The 15,189-nt window shown below is 41.2% G+C and overlaps 2 protein-coding genes across 5 annotated transcripts in view; both read right to left on the reverse strand.

The window, feature by feature from the left end:
- Nucleotides 1–65: 65 nt before the first annotated feature.
- On the reverse strand, nucleotides 66–11,035 carry Klhl11 (kelch like family member 11). 3 transcript variants are annotated; one of them, XR_003300598.2, is made up of 3 exons: nucleotides 10,453–11,035; nucleotides 3,996–5,658; nucleotides 66–1,873 (listed from the first exon to the last, which is right to left on the reverse strand). XR_003300598.2 is itself a non-coding variant. In XM_026387125.2 (2 exons), exons 1-2 carry the CDS (start codon nucleotides 10,995–10,997, stop codon nucleotides 4,077–4,079), a joined length of 2,127 nt encoding a protein of 708 aa, XP_026242910.1. In that variant the 5' UTR covers nucleotides 10,998–11,035; the 3' UTR covers nucleotides 3,817–4,076. The 3 variants fall into 3 exon arrangements, 1 of the variants encoding a protein (XP_026242910.1); XR_003300597.2 differs by having other exon boundaries at nucleotides 3,898–5,658; XM_026387125.2 differs by lacking the exon at nucleotides 66–1,873 and having other exon boundaries at nucleotides 3,817–5,658.
- Nucleotides 11,036–12,394: 1,359 nt separating this feature from the next.
- Acly (ATP citrate lyase) overlaps nucleotides 12,395–15,189 on the reverse strand; it is a 40,151-nt gene continuing 37,356 nt past the window's right edge. For both annotated transcript variants that reach the window (XM_026386820.2, XM_026386819.2), the window contains 4 exons: nucleotides 14,926–15,039; nucleotides 14,521–14,603; nucleotides 13,763–13,839; nucleotides 12,395–13,368 (listed from right to left, as the gene is read on the reverse strand). In XM_026386820.2, coding sequence (XP_026242605.1) covers nucleotides 13,274–13,368; nucleotides 13,763–13,839; nucleotides 14,521–14,603; nucleotides 14,926–15,039 — 369 coding nt within the window. In that variant the 3' untranslated portion in view covers nucleotides 12,395–13,273. The remainder of the gene's footprint in view (nucleotides 13,369–13,762; nucleotides 13,840–14,520; nucleotides 14,604–14,925; nucleotides 15,040–15,189) is intronic.

Genomic DNA, 15,189 nt, shown 5'->3' on the forward strand with positions numbered 1-15,189 from the left:
GTGCAAACCAGCTCTAAAGAAATATGTTTATTGAAAACTTACATTGAGACAATTAGTAGCTTTAACACAGAGCAAGATAGCTTCAGTAACATAAGACAAGTTATTTTAAAACATAATGTCTCAAATCTTCTAAATACTACATCTCCTCTGACTTGAAGGGAGACAGTCAAGATTATACCTTGCATAGGGGCCTGGATACTGCTAGCCCAAAAAGTTGTTAACAACTAAATATCAGTTTTACAAATAATTCAATGATCCCTAGCACATGGATTGTAATATCTTCAAACACCTAGCAAGCACTGCTTTTCACGAGTGCATGAAGTAGGAGGATTAAGCTAACAAGTGCTTTAGCTTATGTGCTTTAGTGTAAGTGTAAGATATTTGTAGGAATGGTCACAGAGTAAGAGGAAAGCCCTACAGGAGCCATGGATAAAGAGCAGTAATTTGATTAATTAAATTCCTTAAAGCAAAATGACTATTATGTTACTGTATTATAGCACTCAACTATAAACTGTTTTGGTTTTGGTCCAGTGACCAGAACCTACGTTATAATGTGAGCATCAAACAACAATATGGACTCTTCTTAAGAAAGTCACAAACTGGAGTGACAAGCTGTGTCAAAATGGTTGACGGTGGAGGAGAGACTGAGGAGTTTCTCAAATATTCGACAGTTAAAGCACCCTATTTTTCTAGTGTAGGCAGAGTGTTGTTTCATGATACTGTTTACTTTCAAAGACATGAAATGTGGCTGATACATCCTTTTTATTTAAGCTCAGTTTGAGGAAAGTACCAAAAAAATTCCTTTAGTTTTGCTTGATCAGACCGAGTAAATAAATGTATAATTCAGCTCACCTGTCTAGAGTATAGATAGTGTTGATATGACAATCATGAAGCACAAAATGAAATATTTTAAACATATCACATGCTACACCAGTCATGAGATAAGTGAGGAAAGAGAGTGCTCTAGAAACTGCCTAGCCAGCAGCCTGAAAGGGTTAAAACACAAAAGCACACAAATCTTCTATAGATAACTGTTTCTGGCTTCAAACTTATGCTCTACATTAAAATGGTCAAGTGTTGTTGCTTTAATATAAATATTGTGGTCCCAGAAATACTATACAAAACCAGGTGATCAAAACAAAACTGATGTCAATTCTAAGAGCTCTTAGCAAAAACGTTATTTTTGAATTGGCACAGCAAAAGCAAAGCTGACTATCAAGATACACAAGACTAATCATGCAAATAACTCCAAGTGAGATGTATTAAACACTAAGCTCATGACTGACATTCTCAATTTATACTACTGATTTTTTTAAAAACCATGTTACGGTAGGTATAGTTCAAGGATAGATACCCCATTCTAAGATGAAAGCAGCCTCACCAAAAGTTATGTATAGTTATTACTTTTTTTTTTTTTTTGGTATTATCAATTACTCTCTCTCCCTTTCACCAAAGAAAAACAAAAGCAATAGAACAAAGGTTTGCATGAGTACTCATTGAGCTGTTGTTTTTTTTTTATTAAGCTGTGTTTTTAAAAACTGCTTAAATTACCAAACACCATTTTGAATTTTCATCAAAAGGAAAACTTCTTTCCCAAACAGCCACTTGAGGCCTGATCATAATATTAGAACCATTCCAAATAGTCTTATTTCCAGTTTAGAATTTCAGAATGTCAGCCTTGAACAGATTTAAGCAAATCTGGTTTGTTTCCTTATCAATAAGTGAGTTAGGATATTTTAGAAACACAAGTTACTATGTGAAGTCACAGTGTGAATTCAAATATAAAAATTAGAAACTCAGTAGTCAGGAAAACCTGCACACATCATCATGCAATGAAGGACTTACCCCTTCTTTCAGTCAAGGCCTAGGCTGCCTGCCGAGTTAAAAAATAACAGTTTTGATCAAGTTATTAAAACCAGATTATACCTAAATCTTATTATCATTCTATCACATCATTGAAAAAAAAAATGACCCTATAAACAACTTGAAAGTGAGATCAAAAAACAAACAGGTTGGGTGTGGGCAGCCTACACCTATAATCCCAGCTCAGGAGGTTGAGGCAGGAGCAAGTTCTAAGCCAGCCTCAGCAAGTTAGCAAGACCCTGTCTCAAAATTTAAAAAAAGGGGGCTGGGGATGTGGCTCAGGTGGTAGCGCGCTCGCCTGGCATGCGTGCGGCCCGGGTTCGATCCTCAGCACCATATACAAAGATGTTGTGTCCGCCGAAAACTAAAAAATAAATATTAAAAAAAAACAATATTTCACACTCTTTTGGAGAAAAACTGGCATCCTAGTGAGATACTAAATTATTTCAACATAACCATGAAAAGTAAATTTGCTAGCAGAGCCCATCAGAGATAAATCATTGAGCTTTGATGATTCTATCTTACTTGCATAGACCTCTCCCAACCAAGAATTAGTGCTTCTCAGAACCCAAATGGCTTTCTAAAAAAATAACTATGAAGAAATGGAAATTGAGAGAAATGTAGTAGTGTGGTAGGATAATAATGTATTCATAGGAAGAAACAGACTTGCAGTTTCCCATCCTTACTCCAGTTTAAATTAAATGGTTTAAAAACCGATTTCCAATCTATTAAAAATACTTATCCTAGGTGGGAATACAATTTAGAAAATTCAAGAAAGTTCTTTGAGAGCCAAAGTTTCTGGTTGTGCCTTTCTCTTGATGATTTGATAGTTTGATCACTATCAATCTGTAGGTGGTTAACTATAGGCTGGAGGAAAAAAAATCATTGCACTTGGACTTTGACTTCTAAAATGGTATTCCAGAATTTTTTAAAAAGGTAAAGACATTTCTGAAAATACAGGATCAACACTGCAAACCACCAAATAGGAGTCCTTTATGTTAACCGAGTGCTGAAAGAATCAGCCCGAATGCTAACTCATATAAAGCTCAGGAGTGTCAGAGAATCAGAATAATGCACAAAATTAAAGGAAAGTTGCAGTGATTAATGCACCCAAATTTGGTATTCTAGGCTCAGGCAAAGTTCTAATACAAGTCTAGGACAACTGGATAAAATATTATAACAATCAGGGCCAGAAATAATAAGGCTTCTCTTTAGCAACATTTCTCCAAATTGTTACTTTCTTTCCATTTTGAAAAGTTTCTTTTAGAAAGAAATGAAGATTCTACATAACATGCATTAGAGCAAAACTTAAAACTGAAGGCATTGAGTATCGATTGTCATAAGCATTAAACTCATTAACATATCCTTAAATAATCCTGCAACTCCTGAAAAAAAGTTTTAAATTCTTTTGATTTCTCAGTCTACACTTATAATACTTTTCTTCTTCATCTTCTTGTTAAAAAAAAAGAAAACAACTTTTCTTCTTAAACAAATTCACATATGTAACTTCCTCTGGATTCAATTTTTTGCCAACTACCATTTCTCAGGGTGAAGGCTTGAAGTCTATAAATAGCTGCTAAAGAAGTAAAAACAAAACAAAAACAAAAAACCATGAGCCAATCACCTAGAAATGAACAAAACAGCACTTCTAGATAAACACATACAAAAAAAATCAATGCAAACATTCTGAAATCATCTTGCTAAAATATTGTGCTTTTTCCTTTAAATTTCAGTCTCACTATTGCACATGCCTCCTGCAGACCAGGGCTTAATGCATAAATTCTGAACTTGTTGAAACCAACCATTCTATAAAAAACGAAAAGGAATATCAAAGGAAATGTGCAAACAAAATTGGTACTTAAAGCATTTTCAAAACATAAATCCCTTAAGACAAAGGAGTTATAACTTGTTGGCAGAAAAACAGCCAAATAATTAGACCTGCTTTTTCCACTTGTCTTTAATAAGATCTTATTTAGCTTGTACACACACACACAAACTAAAGACAGATAAAGATCACAAACTAACAAAAATTACCATGTATTGAATTCGGTTTCCCATTCTTCAGTTTTTAACTATACTTCCTTTACATTGAGTTATAATCATTCCAGGTAGAAAATAAGTTATCGACATACTTTTTCAAGTAACAGTCTGGGTATCTTCAGCTTCATGTTTAAACATGGAGAACAGTTTATAAACTGCATGTGTTAGAGAATTTAGCATTCAATCTGGGAGCTTGGCACTCGCCGCATGTTCAGGGCATGCCGATGTATTTCTTGCATCTGTCTGATGCGGTCCTTCTGCCACATTAGATTTTGAGGCATAGGATATCTCTGTGTGCCATGCAAGTACCGGTATGGGATCCTGACGTGACAAGCAGTGGCTCTACAACGAGGCTGTGGCATGGGAGGAAGGAGCATCCACCTTTTTCTCTCTGCACAGTATCGGTAGGCTTCTTTCCGGTACTGTTTGTCAATATCATCACTGTTTTTCCAGCCTCCAATAATGAAGACATCGTCTTTGTAATAACAAATGGCTGCTCCTTCAATGCTTAGGACTTCTGGAGGCAAGCTTTCAAGGATCTCATCAGACACTTGGCTGGCAATTTTTCTTACTGCCTCTTCATTTTCTAAAGAATAACTCTTGGGACAGCATGATGCCGTCTGATAAAAGTTTGAATTGACCACAGACATCTGGAAAAAGCAGTAATTGTCAATAAGTGGCAAAGATTCCACATCCTGCCACTGTCGAGTCTCTGTATCATAGCATGTAATTACAGCCTTCAACCCATCCTCAGTGTCTCGGTCCACAGGAGTGCGGGCAGCAATGTACACAAATCGGTCTTCGATGGCGAGCGCTTTGACATCTCGAAGAATCTTTGGTGCTGATTCCAAGTTGTGCCATTTATCGAGCTCAGGATTATAAACAGTCACATCTTTAAAGCCAGGACTAAAGTTGCCATGTCCACCGATGCTATACAGCTTCCCCTTAACTTCTGTTAGCCCAAAAGAATGCTTCCTTGTCATCAGACTACAAACATGCTCCCATGTATTCAAATTTGGGTTGTACCTTTCCACAGTTTTAGCAAACCCTGGTTCCATTGATCCAGCAACATACACATAGGATTCTGTTACTGCCACAGCATGTCCATCAAGGTGATTATGAATATGGGGCAGGTTCACCCATCTGTCCTCATCAACAAAATATCCCACACATTCACTTAAATAATCACCTCCTTCTGACACACCTCCAATAACCATGATCACATCCATATTTTGTCCATAGCGAGGTAACAATGAGACATGAGAAGTGGGATGCTGGAATGTGCCAGATTGTATGTTCTCAGCTCTCAGAGCATGCCTCTCCACTGCATCTGCCACCAGCTTGACACAAACTTCATTATTGGCCACCAGCCTCTCTGGTTTGACATGTCGAGTAAGATAGGTAGGTTTCATTTGGGACAACCTGAGCAATTTAAAAAGTTCTTCAAAGTATCTCTCTCTCTCTTCAGCATTTCTCTGAACCCACTTCAAAACTGTTTCAAAGAGAACCTCTTCAGAATCAACCGTAATTTCCAAGTCTGAAAGCCAATCTCGAATGAGATGGAAAGGTAAGGTATAAAATTCTTCATCCTGAATGACTTTGTAGAAATTTCTCCGTATCATATCAGCAGCTTTTAGAGCAAGTTGACTCAGGGTATACATGTGCGCTAAACTATGAATGGCCACACAATTTGAGAGATGAAGTTTTTTCTTGAGAAATTCTCCACAAAATTCTTTTAAGCGAATTAATAAGAATCTAGAATTAAGAAAAAAGTAAAAGATTAATTTTCAAATGTGCATGTCTTCTGTGGTTGCATTTTGAAAGCCCATAAATGAAACAAATAAAATAATATTAATCTCACATGATGCACATCTAAAAAGAAAAAATTCCCTAAATCAGAAAGCACAGGCTAGAAAAGAGTTTACTTAGAAGTATAAGTAAAATTCACCTTTATGTAAAAATACATTTTTATATTAGTTTATATATAATTATATATCATACATCAAAAATATACTCAGGTATAAAATACGTTTTTAATTTTGTAAGATTTTTCTGGAACATAATTAAACAAAGTACAATAAATAGTCTTGTACTTTATTTTCATTTTAATTTATCATCAGCAAAGGCAAATTCCAAACCAAACTTGTCTCTGCCATTCTTTCCTAATTCCTTGCTAGTCACTGGTGTCTCTCTTTTTTTTTTTTCTTTATCTTTTGTGGTACTGGAGATTGAGCCTAAGTGGATTCTACCAATGAGCAACATCCTCAGCTCCTTTTAAAATTTATTTTGAGACAGGGTCTCCCTAAGTGGCTCCCCTAGCCTTTAACTTTCTTTCTTCTCTGGGGGCGGGAGGACGGGGTGGGAGGATGGGGGCGGGGATTACTGAGGACTGAACTAAGAGGCACCCGGCCACTCACCCACATCCCCAGCCCTATTTTGTATTTTATGTAGATACAGGGTTTCACTGAGTTGCTTAGCGCCTTGCTTTTGCTGAGGCTGGCTAAACTGAAGATCCTCCTGCCTCATTCTCTTAAGCCACTGGGACTGCGGGCGTGTGCCACTATACCTGGCTTTGAACTTTCAATTCTTCTGCCTCAGACTCCCAAGTAGCTGGGATTACAGGCATGCACCACTATACCTAGCCATTGGCCTTCTCTTATGCTTTTTGCAGTATTGGGGATCCATTGGGGAAGGGTGTGGGAGCTACATGCTCAGCTCTTTTTATTTATTTTCTTTGGGGGGTGGGTACCAGGAATTGAACTCAGGGGCACTTGACCACTGAACCACATCCTCAGCCCTATTTTGTACTTTTTAGAGAGGTCCCATTGAGTTGCTTAGCACCTCACTTTTGCTGAGGCTGGCTGTGAACTCACAATTGATCCTCCTGTCCCAGCCTCCCAAGCTGCTTTGTTGGGATTACAGGCATGTGCCACCGCACCCAGCCTCCCAAGTAACTGAATTACAGGCATGTGCCACCATACCCAGTCATCTTACATAAGGCAAGGTCTTGGTGAAAGGCTTTATCAAGTATGACTATATAATCTAAAGTAAGAACAAGGCAGGAACTGTGACTTCCTGGAGACTCTGGTCAGATATCAAAAGGAAGAGTAGTCTAGGCTTTATGTCAGAGGTCTTATTCTCCTCTTCACCAGAGGATTCTCCTTAGATTATCAGAGAGGATGAGGTGACTGGGGGGCTTTGTTCTGAACTAGATTCTCATTAAAGCAGGGACAAGAAGGCAAGTTCTACCATCTGAAATCAGGAAACAAAATAGAAGCACAAGAACAAAAAACACATGTATAGGACAGTGTAGATTAAAAAACAGAAGAAAGTAGTTTGGCTTGTAGCTGATAGGATGTTGCCTGCCCACTTAAAAGTCAATTCATTTAAAACACAGAAGAGGGCTGGGGATATAGCTCATTTTTCCTGGTAAAGTGCTTCCCTCCCCCGCACAAGGCCCTGGGTTCAATCCCCAGCACCACAAAAAAAAAAAAAAAAAAACAAAAAAAAAACCACTACAGAAGACACACACACAAAGTTTTAGCCAAAATCATAAATCTGGCAGCATTCAGCCTAAGGGTGGCCAATTTGAGACAACTGCTTTAAGAAGAGTAAATTCTAGAGCTGAGAAGAACCTCAAAAAATATCAAGATGACTTCACCAAACTAGGCCCATTCAATAAATGTTTGTTATTAAGGTTACTGTGCTTAATAACTACCCTAAGTATGATGATAAAGATAAATGAGAAAGGCTGCCTTCACCCTCTTATGAAAACATACATATTAGATATAAAACAAAGACAAGGGGGAGTGGGAAAAGCTTTAATGGCTCTCACACAGACTGGGTGCCAGGGTCACTTGATTCCTAGGCTGCCTTTAAGCTCCTCTATGTTTGTCAGGTGCTACAGGTAACTCTGAGGTATGTTCCCTTAGACAGATGTTTGGAAGCACTGCTCTCTGAAAATAACACTTCACACACTTGGCATCTGTCATGTGACAGGCATTATGCTGGGGGCATGTGCTATTATTTCTGATCCTTACAAGTTTCCCACTAGGTAAGCAAGACCACCAACAGAATATATTTGGATGGAGGCTCAGAGTTGATGGGAAAATAAAATGAGATGTTTGCAAAGCATTTAGAATAGTGTCAGACACAAGGCAGATGCTCATCCTCCCTCCCTGATAGTTTTAAAAGTAAATTGCTTGGAGTCCTCTCTCCTTACCCTTACTTTCCCACCAAAAGGGGCAAGTCTGAAAAACACAAGGTCACAGGACAAAAACAAACAAAGCTTCATTGAGCGCAATGACCCTTCTCTTCACATTTTCATTTAAGGAACTCCCTTTCAGGGATATGCCCATCTTGCCCTGCCTTCTAATTAATCCAGCCTCATACTTTATCATTCCCCCAACTCCTGTAACATCAATATTTCCTCTCCCCACCAGTTTTTAAAATTTTGAGACACAGTCTTGCTAAGTTGCTGAGGTTGGCCTCAAATGTGTGACGTTCCTGCCTCAGCCCCGGAGTAGCTAAGATTATAGTGTGCACCACCATGCCTGGCCAGCCCTATCCTCTTTATAGCAAGTCTTTGCAGGCTCTTGTCAATGCCATCACAACCTCCAATGATCACTTAGAGGCTACTCCTTCCTTGACATTCTTCCTTTCTACACCTCTATGAGACTAGTCTCCTCTGCTAACTTCTTTATCATTTTGGAGAATTCCAGGGTTGTTTTGCTTGCCCCTTTCCCCCTTCCCTTTTTCTACCTACACTGTTCTAAGTAATTTCAGTCATTGCATGACTTTAATTACCATTTATATGCTATTTTTCCCTCAATCTTTATGTCTAGCTTCCAATACTTTCTTCTTCAATATAAAGATTCATGTTTAACGAGATGTTCCTGCTTGATACAGCTTTTCTTGCATTGTTTTTCCTCATGATTTCTTGATTTTTTTCCCCCATAACCTGACTTAGCATTGAGTTTGGTACAGGGGATTGAATTCAGGAGTGTTTAACCACCGAGCAACATCAGCAGCCCTTTCATTTTTTATTTCAAGACAGGGTCTCACTAAGTTGCTGAGGGCATTGCTAACTTGCTGGGGCTGGCCTTGAAATCACAATCCTCTTGGTTAAGCCTCCAGGTTTCTGGGATTATAGGCATGTACCATGATGCCTAAAACTCAAGGATGCTCTTCTAACCCATCCGTCTACCTAGATATCTCTTTGAATAAACTCAAACTGACCCGCCTCCCAAACCTGCTCTTCTGCAACCTTCCACATCTTAACAATAACTTGACCTTCACAATACAGATGTTGGTGAGGGGAGGGGCACTAGAGGTGTGGCTCAGTGGAAGAGCATTTGTCTAGCATGCAGGAGGCCCTGGGTTTGATCTCCAACACTGAGGGGGAAGAGAATATAACCACAGATGTCAGTCCTTCCCATCACCTTTCCTTTCCCTTCTCAATCCAAGCTTTCACCATCATTCCAACAACTTACACTAGTCTCTGCTAGTTTTTCAAATTACACCATTCTTCTTGTCATCTCATTCAAAGTAAAAGCTCCTATGCTTCCAGAGACCCTAGAGGATCAGAATTACCATCTCAAGGCTTCAGCTCCCTCTATCCAGCCACACAGCCCATAATGGCAGCTCCATCTTAGGGCTTTGCACTTGTGGTCTCATACCCGAAACACTCTACCTTACCTCCTTTATTTCCTTGCAAAGGGTATTCTCTATCACCCAGTTTAAAAGCCAGTTCCTCTCCATCAGGGCTTTCTATGTATGTACCCTCCACCACGCTATTTTTTTCAGAGCAATAATCATCATTCAACAGATTATATTTTACCTACTGTCTCCAAATGTAAGTTCAAAGAGGAAAGGGGCTTTCATTTGTTTTGCTCAAGGCTGGATTCCAAGTACCTTAGAGTCTAGAGTCTGCCCTGACCCATAATAGGTGCTCACTAGGTATCTGTTAAAATAGAGGATGTAAAAAGATACTGCCTCCTCACAGTCTCTGGAACATATATTCCCACTCCCTACAAAGCGTTTTCCATAGTAATAGAAATACCTAAATACTTAAATCACATCATTTCCTTACCCAGCTTCCCATTACACTCAGTAAAATCTAAACTCCTTATTCCAACGCATGTCACACACCCTTTCTTCCCTTCACCCACTAGATCCCACCTCAAAGGATTTTCCTTTTTAAAGTCCCTCCCTCAGTAAGACAAACGGGATCATGCCTGAGGATGTTCATCCTCCATCTTTGCACCAGTATTTTTTTTTTTTTGACATCTAGAGGTCGGTTTAAATGTCACCTCTCAGAAAGGTCTTTCCTCAACAACGAGCCTTTCACTACTTTTAAATGTCATCACAGCATTCATCACATACTGACTGCTGTTCATCGCCTTTGTCCCTCCACCTGCAGTCTACGCTCCCTGGGGGCAGGGCGCCTTCGGCAGAATCCCGGCTGCATCCTCGGTGCCCAACGCACTGGCTGCCCCGCAGCAGTGTAGTGACTGTGGTCCGCGGCGCGGCCCCGCCGCCCTCGCCTACCTGTCGGCCAACTCCAGCACCTCGTGCACACTGCCGGTGCTGACGCGAATGCGGCCGGTGTACATGTATTCGATAACGGCTTCCACCGTGTCGGGTTCGGGTCCCGGCTCGGAGCTCCACTTGCGCATCTCCACCCGGCCCGAGCGCGACTCGGAAAACTGGCCCGAGAGCAGGGGTGTGAAATACTCGGTGGCGGCAGCCAGCACGGAGCGGTGGGCCCGGAACTCGCGGCCTCCGGCGCCGCCGAAGCACAGAGTGATGTCGCAGAAAAGGCCTTGGCGCCGTTGCTCGTTCTGCCGCCAGGACAGCTCCGAGCAGTGGGAGCTGCACTCGAAGTCCTCAGCCTCCGGGCCAGGATCGCCCCCGCTTGCTTCCATGGCAGAGATCCCGGGCCCGGGCCCGAAGTCCACCGTGCCACTGCCTCGGACCTCGGCAGCCAGTCCCGCTGAGCCGGCGGCGGCCGACTCCATGCTCTCCATCTCCAGCACCTGAAGGGATGCAGCTGCAGCCGCCGCTGCTGCCGCCGCCGCCACTGCTGCCGCCATCTTGACGCCGCCGTGCCGGTATCCGCAGCCTCAGAACGGTGCGGCCATTCTAGTGCGACACAGAAGGATTCTGGGATTAAATAGTGCGCGCAGGGCGGAGCCACGCCTGCGCCCGCCGCCGCGCCACGCATGCGCCGCAGCACCGCGCCCGTCAGCCTCAGGCTCCCACCGACCTCGGGAGTAGATGGCTCTTTCCCCTCTTTAAGTCGCGCTCGCGCTTCACGTTTTGTAAAGTTAAAACCACCTTGCCAGGCGTGGTAGCGCACCCCTGTAACCCCAGTGACTCGGGAGGCTAAGGGAGGAGGATCTCAGGGCGCCCTGTCTAGGAAGACTTGAGAGGTAGCCCAGTGGTAAACCACCCCCAGGTTAAGTCCGCAATACACACCACGCAAAAAACACCTAGGCTACCTTGGTCCATCACCCAGTTAAACGGTCGTTACATGGGCTTTGTACTTAAAATGGCTTGGGAGTTTGATCCCCAACACCGCCAAAAATTAGTAAAATGGATTTGGAGAAAAATAATTTAAGCGGGAAAAGAAAGAAAAAGTGACCCTCGGCTAAATTGATAAGGGTGAACGGAATTATTGTTTTCTAAAAAACGGGATGTTACCTAGTTTGAAAGGTCACGGTGAGGATTAAATGGGGTAATGTTTCAGTTCAGTTTCGCAATGGTTAAAAAGATGAATAAAAGCCATTTTGGATTTTGAAGCAAAGGAGTGGTTCCATTTGATGTGTTTTGAAAAATCCCTGGTGCCCCAGAGGCACATGGCTGAGGCAGGAGGATTGAGAGTTCAAAGCCATCTCAGCAATGGCGAGGCATTAAGCAGCTCAGTAAGACCCTGACTTGAAGTAAAATACAAGATAGGGCTCAGTGGTTGAGTGCCCCTGAGTTCAATCCCCAGTACCCACCCACACCACACACACACACACACACACACACACACACACAAAATCACTGGTGTCTTTGTGGAGGATTATAGTAGAATCAAAAGGGAAATAAGGACACAGAGACAGGGTCTGAGTTGCTTGGGCTATCCTCAAACACCAACTGCCCAGCAAAGCAGGTTTTATTCCTATTTTTCTTTTCAAGGGGTGGACTAAATCCAGGGTGGTTGTGTACACCTGCAATCCCAGGGGCTCAAGAGACTGAGGCAGGAGGATCACAAGTTCAAAGCCAGTCTCAGCAATTTAGGAAGACCCTGTCTCAAAATAAAATAAAAATGGGCTGGGGAATGTGGCTAAGTGGTTGAGGGCCCTTGGATTCAATCCCTGATTGCCATGCCACCCACCGCCCCCCCCAAAAAAAAAGTGAACTAAAAATTTAAAACCAAATAGTAGTGAATTAGTACAGTTTGAAGGAATACAAATAAAAGAATATGGATGACATGAGGCAGCAGTATGCTTTCATTGTTACTATATAGTTTATTTAAACCAAACTATAATAATAAAGAGAAGAGACAGATGGCAGCTACCCAGAATCTCTGGATTATAGATGCAAAGTAACTGGGACGAGTCCTTGGACCCACACTTCAGTAACAGACAGACAAGTCAGCTGCATAAATACAGAGAACATAAGACATAAGACACAAGACATTCACAGCTTTTTGCTTGGCGTTTCCATTTTAAACACATGTAGGTTACAACTTTACATTTTAAATTACTACTCCACACATTTTTGACAATGGCAAAGGATGCAATGGTCCCACACACACCCCTCTCCCCATGTAAGCAGACCTTGATCTGCAATACAGAACATTTCTGTGGGGTGCTAAATAAATCCTTAATCCATAGAAAAAGATTCTTAAAAATCAAATTAATACAATGTTCTTCATGTTATGAGGAGGAGGAAAGGGAAGAAGAAAAACAAGACATCAGGAGATACTTTAAATGTATAATATCTTGAAGTCTCATCCCCTTCCTCCAAGCAGGGGAAAATGTTTAACTGATAGAAAAAAGAAAGTGACATCATAACATCCTACAAGGAGGAAGAATACTATTCTGATGCTTCCATATAATAAATACAGCAGGTAGCAGAGCAAAATGACACAAGTATTGGCTTGGGTTTTTTTTATTTCTATGCTTATAAAAAAAAATATTAAGCTTCTTTGTGTGGACTGAAAAGGCATTAACCATGGCTGTTGGTCTTTGGTGCCTGCATATCAGTGGCAGCTTACAATTCAGACCCATCCTAGAGCAGGCTCCACTGCCAGCTGTCTGCATGCTATTTCCCAAGGAGTTTTTGTCTTCACTTTACAGTGCCAGGACTCCTGGCTTGGTTACATGCTCATGTGTTCTGGAAGAACGTATGAAATATCGTCCCAAGGATGGCGATATAGCCCCTGCTTCAGTCTCTTCTGATCAAGATAGTGTCCTGAAATGGAGAAAATACATCTTTATGTTCATAGAGTCTGGAAGCCTGGTGAGGGGCAGAGGATGAGGGAGGGGAAAAAGTCTTCCTGACACAAAAAAAGGGCAGGCATAAAGAAATGGGGAAGTAAATTTGGATTCCACAGGTAAAACTAGCCACTTGGCAAAAGGGGAACTGTTATTTAATGCCATTTTCCTAGGCTAGCAATCAGAGTCCTTCCTAAGAATAAAGGAACAAGGGTAAAAATAAGGGGAATATTAAAGAAAGAAAGGATTAAGAATAACAATTAAGACAAGTGTGACATCTCTGTTATAGATATTTACTACACAGGTAAGTGGTGCAGCTTAACTATGGGGGCTTAAAGGGAAAAAATTGCCTAAAACAACAGTAAACTCACCAATGAAGCCCATACTTCTTCCCAGCACAAAGATGCCATTGAGGGCTCCAATGTCAATATATTCATCAGCTTCCTCCCTGCAACACACAATCAACTTGTAGTTTTAAAATGGCTCACATGACTGTCCTCCTCCAGGCACCCAGTAACTACTACTGCCTGGGGATAAGCAGCTCTTTGGTTTCAAAATGAAAAAGAAGTGCTCTAGGTGGTAGGGTTAGAGACAACATTTGTTTTCTTTTTATACCTCTTTATATTTATACTTTCTAAATTCTCTATCGTGAGCATACATTACTCATAATTGTGTATCAGGGGTTCACCTGATGCTCTGACTGTATCCCTTGTGGCTTTGAAACTTACATTTTTTTTTCTTTTTCCCAACCTGCTTCTTCCTGATCTCCTCCTCCTTTTCGCCTTCCTGATCTTATCTTCTCTGCTCTTCTTTTCCCTAATCTTCTCCTCCCTCATCTTCTCTTCTCTGATCCATTCTTCCTGATCACTCCTCCCTAATCTCATTTTCTCTGAATCACCTCTTTTAAAAAAACCCCTGTTCCTGCTGATGGGCAGAATCACAGCTGTTGGGACAGGAGTCCCCTGTGTTTCTCCTTTGCTAGCAAAGAAATAAACTGCCTTTTTCCTTTTTCTCAAAACCATGTCCTTGTTATTGGACTGGCATTGGGGACAAGGACCGAGCTGTCAGCAACGATTGGGAAGAAGGAACAAAAACCAAAGCTGAAGAAGAAAATGGCTGCAGTGCTCACCGAGTAAAGGACCCACAGTTCCTAAGCATGTCTACAAACGCAACTCCGATGAAACCATCTACATTCAGGATAAGATTTGGTTTCTGGGAAGGCAAAAAATTCAAAGCATTTAACATCATTTCTCATTTTTTTTCTTTTTAATTTTGCACTGTTACTACTATTACTATGAGTTTTAAAATCACTTACAAACTCTCCATGTGCTGTAGACTGTGTCAGTTCAATTCCTAGTGTACACTAAAGGAATCTATGCCTAGTACACACTTCTGTTGGTTCAATTTAGTTATGCAACAAAAATAAAAATTTCCAGGGAACCAGATTTAATTTGAACATACAACCAATTTCTGCTTTCCATTTACCCTAAGAAACTCACCCAGAAACACAAGTAGCGAATTTTCCCTTTATTACCTTTGAGGTGGTAATCTTCTCCACTTCCAGTGCATAATCGAGCAGTGGGGTGGCAGGGAAGTGTTGTTTGACGTAATCTTTGAGGATCTGCACTCTCATGTCAGGGTTATTTATCTAAAAATGGACCCAAAGTTATAGAGGAACCCACTCCAATACTGCTGTCAAGGGAAATGTTCATACTTGGGTTACAAATGGTCAGAGCCACACATCTTATTCTGGAAATGATTCTAGAACCTCATCCGTGTGCACTATTCCACATAGCAG

This window comes from Urocitellus parryii, chromosome 7, assembly GCF_045843805.1.
Source record: "Urocitellus parryii isolate mUroPar1 chromosome 7, mUroPar1.hap1, whole genome shotgun sequence".
NCBI lineage: Eukaryota > Metazoa > Chordata > Mammalia > Rodentia > Sciuridae > Urocitellus > Urocitellus parryii.

What these genes read in the sequence shown, in the direction of transcription:
- Klhl11 (XM_026387125.2), bottom strand. Translation starts at nt 10,997, where the DNA reads ATGGCGGCAGCAGTGGCGGCGGCGGCAGCAGCGGCGGCTGCAGCTGCA. An exon ending in GTGCTGGAGTTGGCCGACAG is followed by an intron (nt 5,659 to 10,452) that starts GTAGGCGAGGGC and finishes TCTTAATTCTAG; the next exon opens with ATTCTTATTAATTCGCTTAA.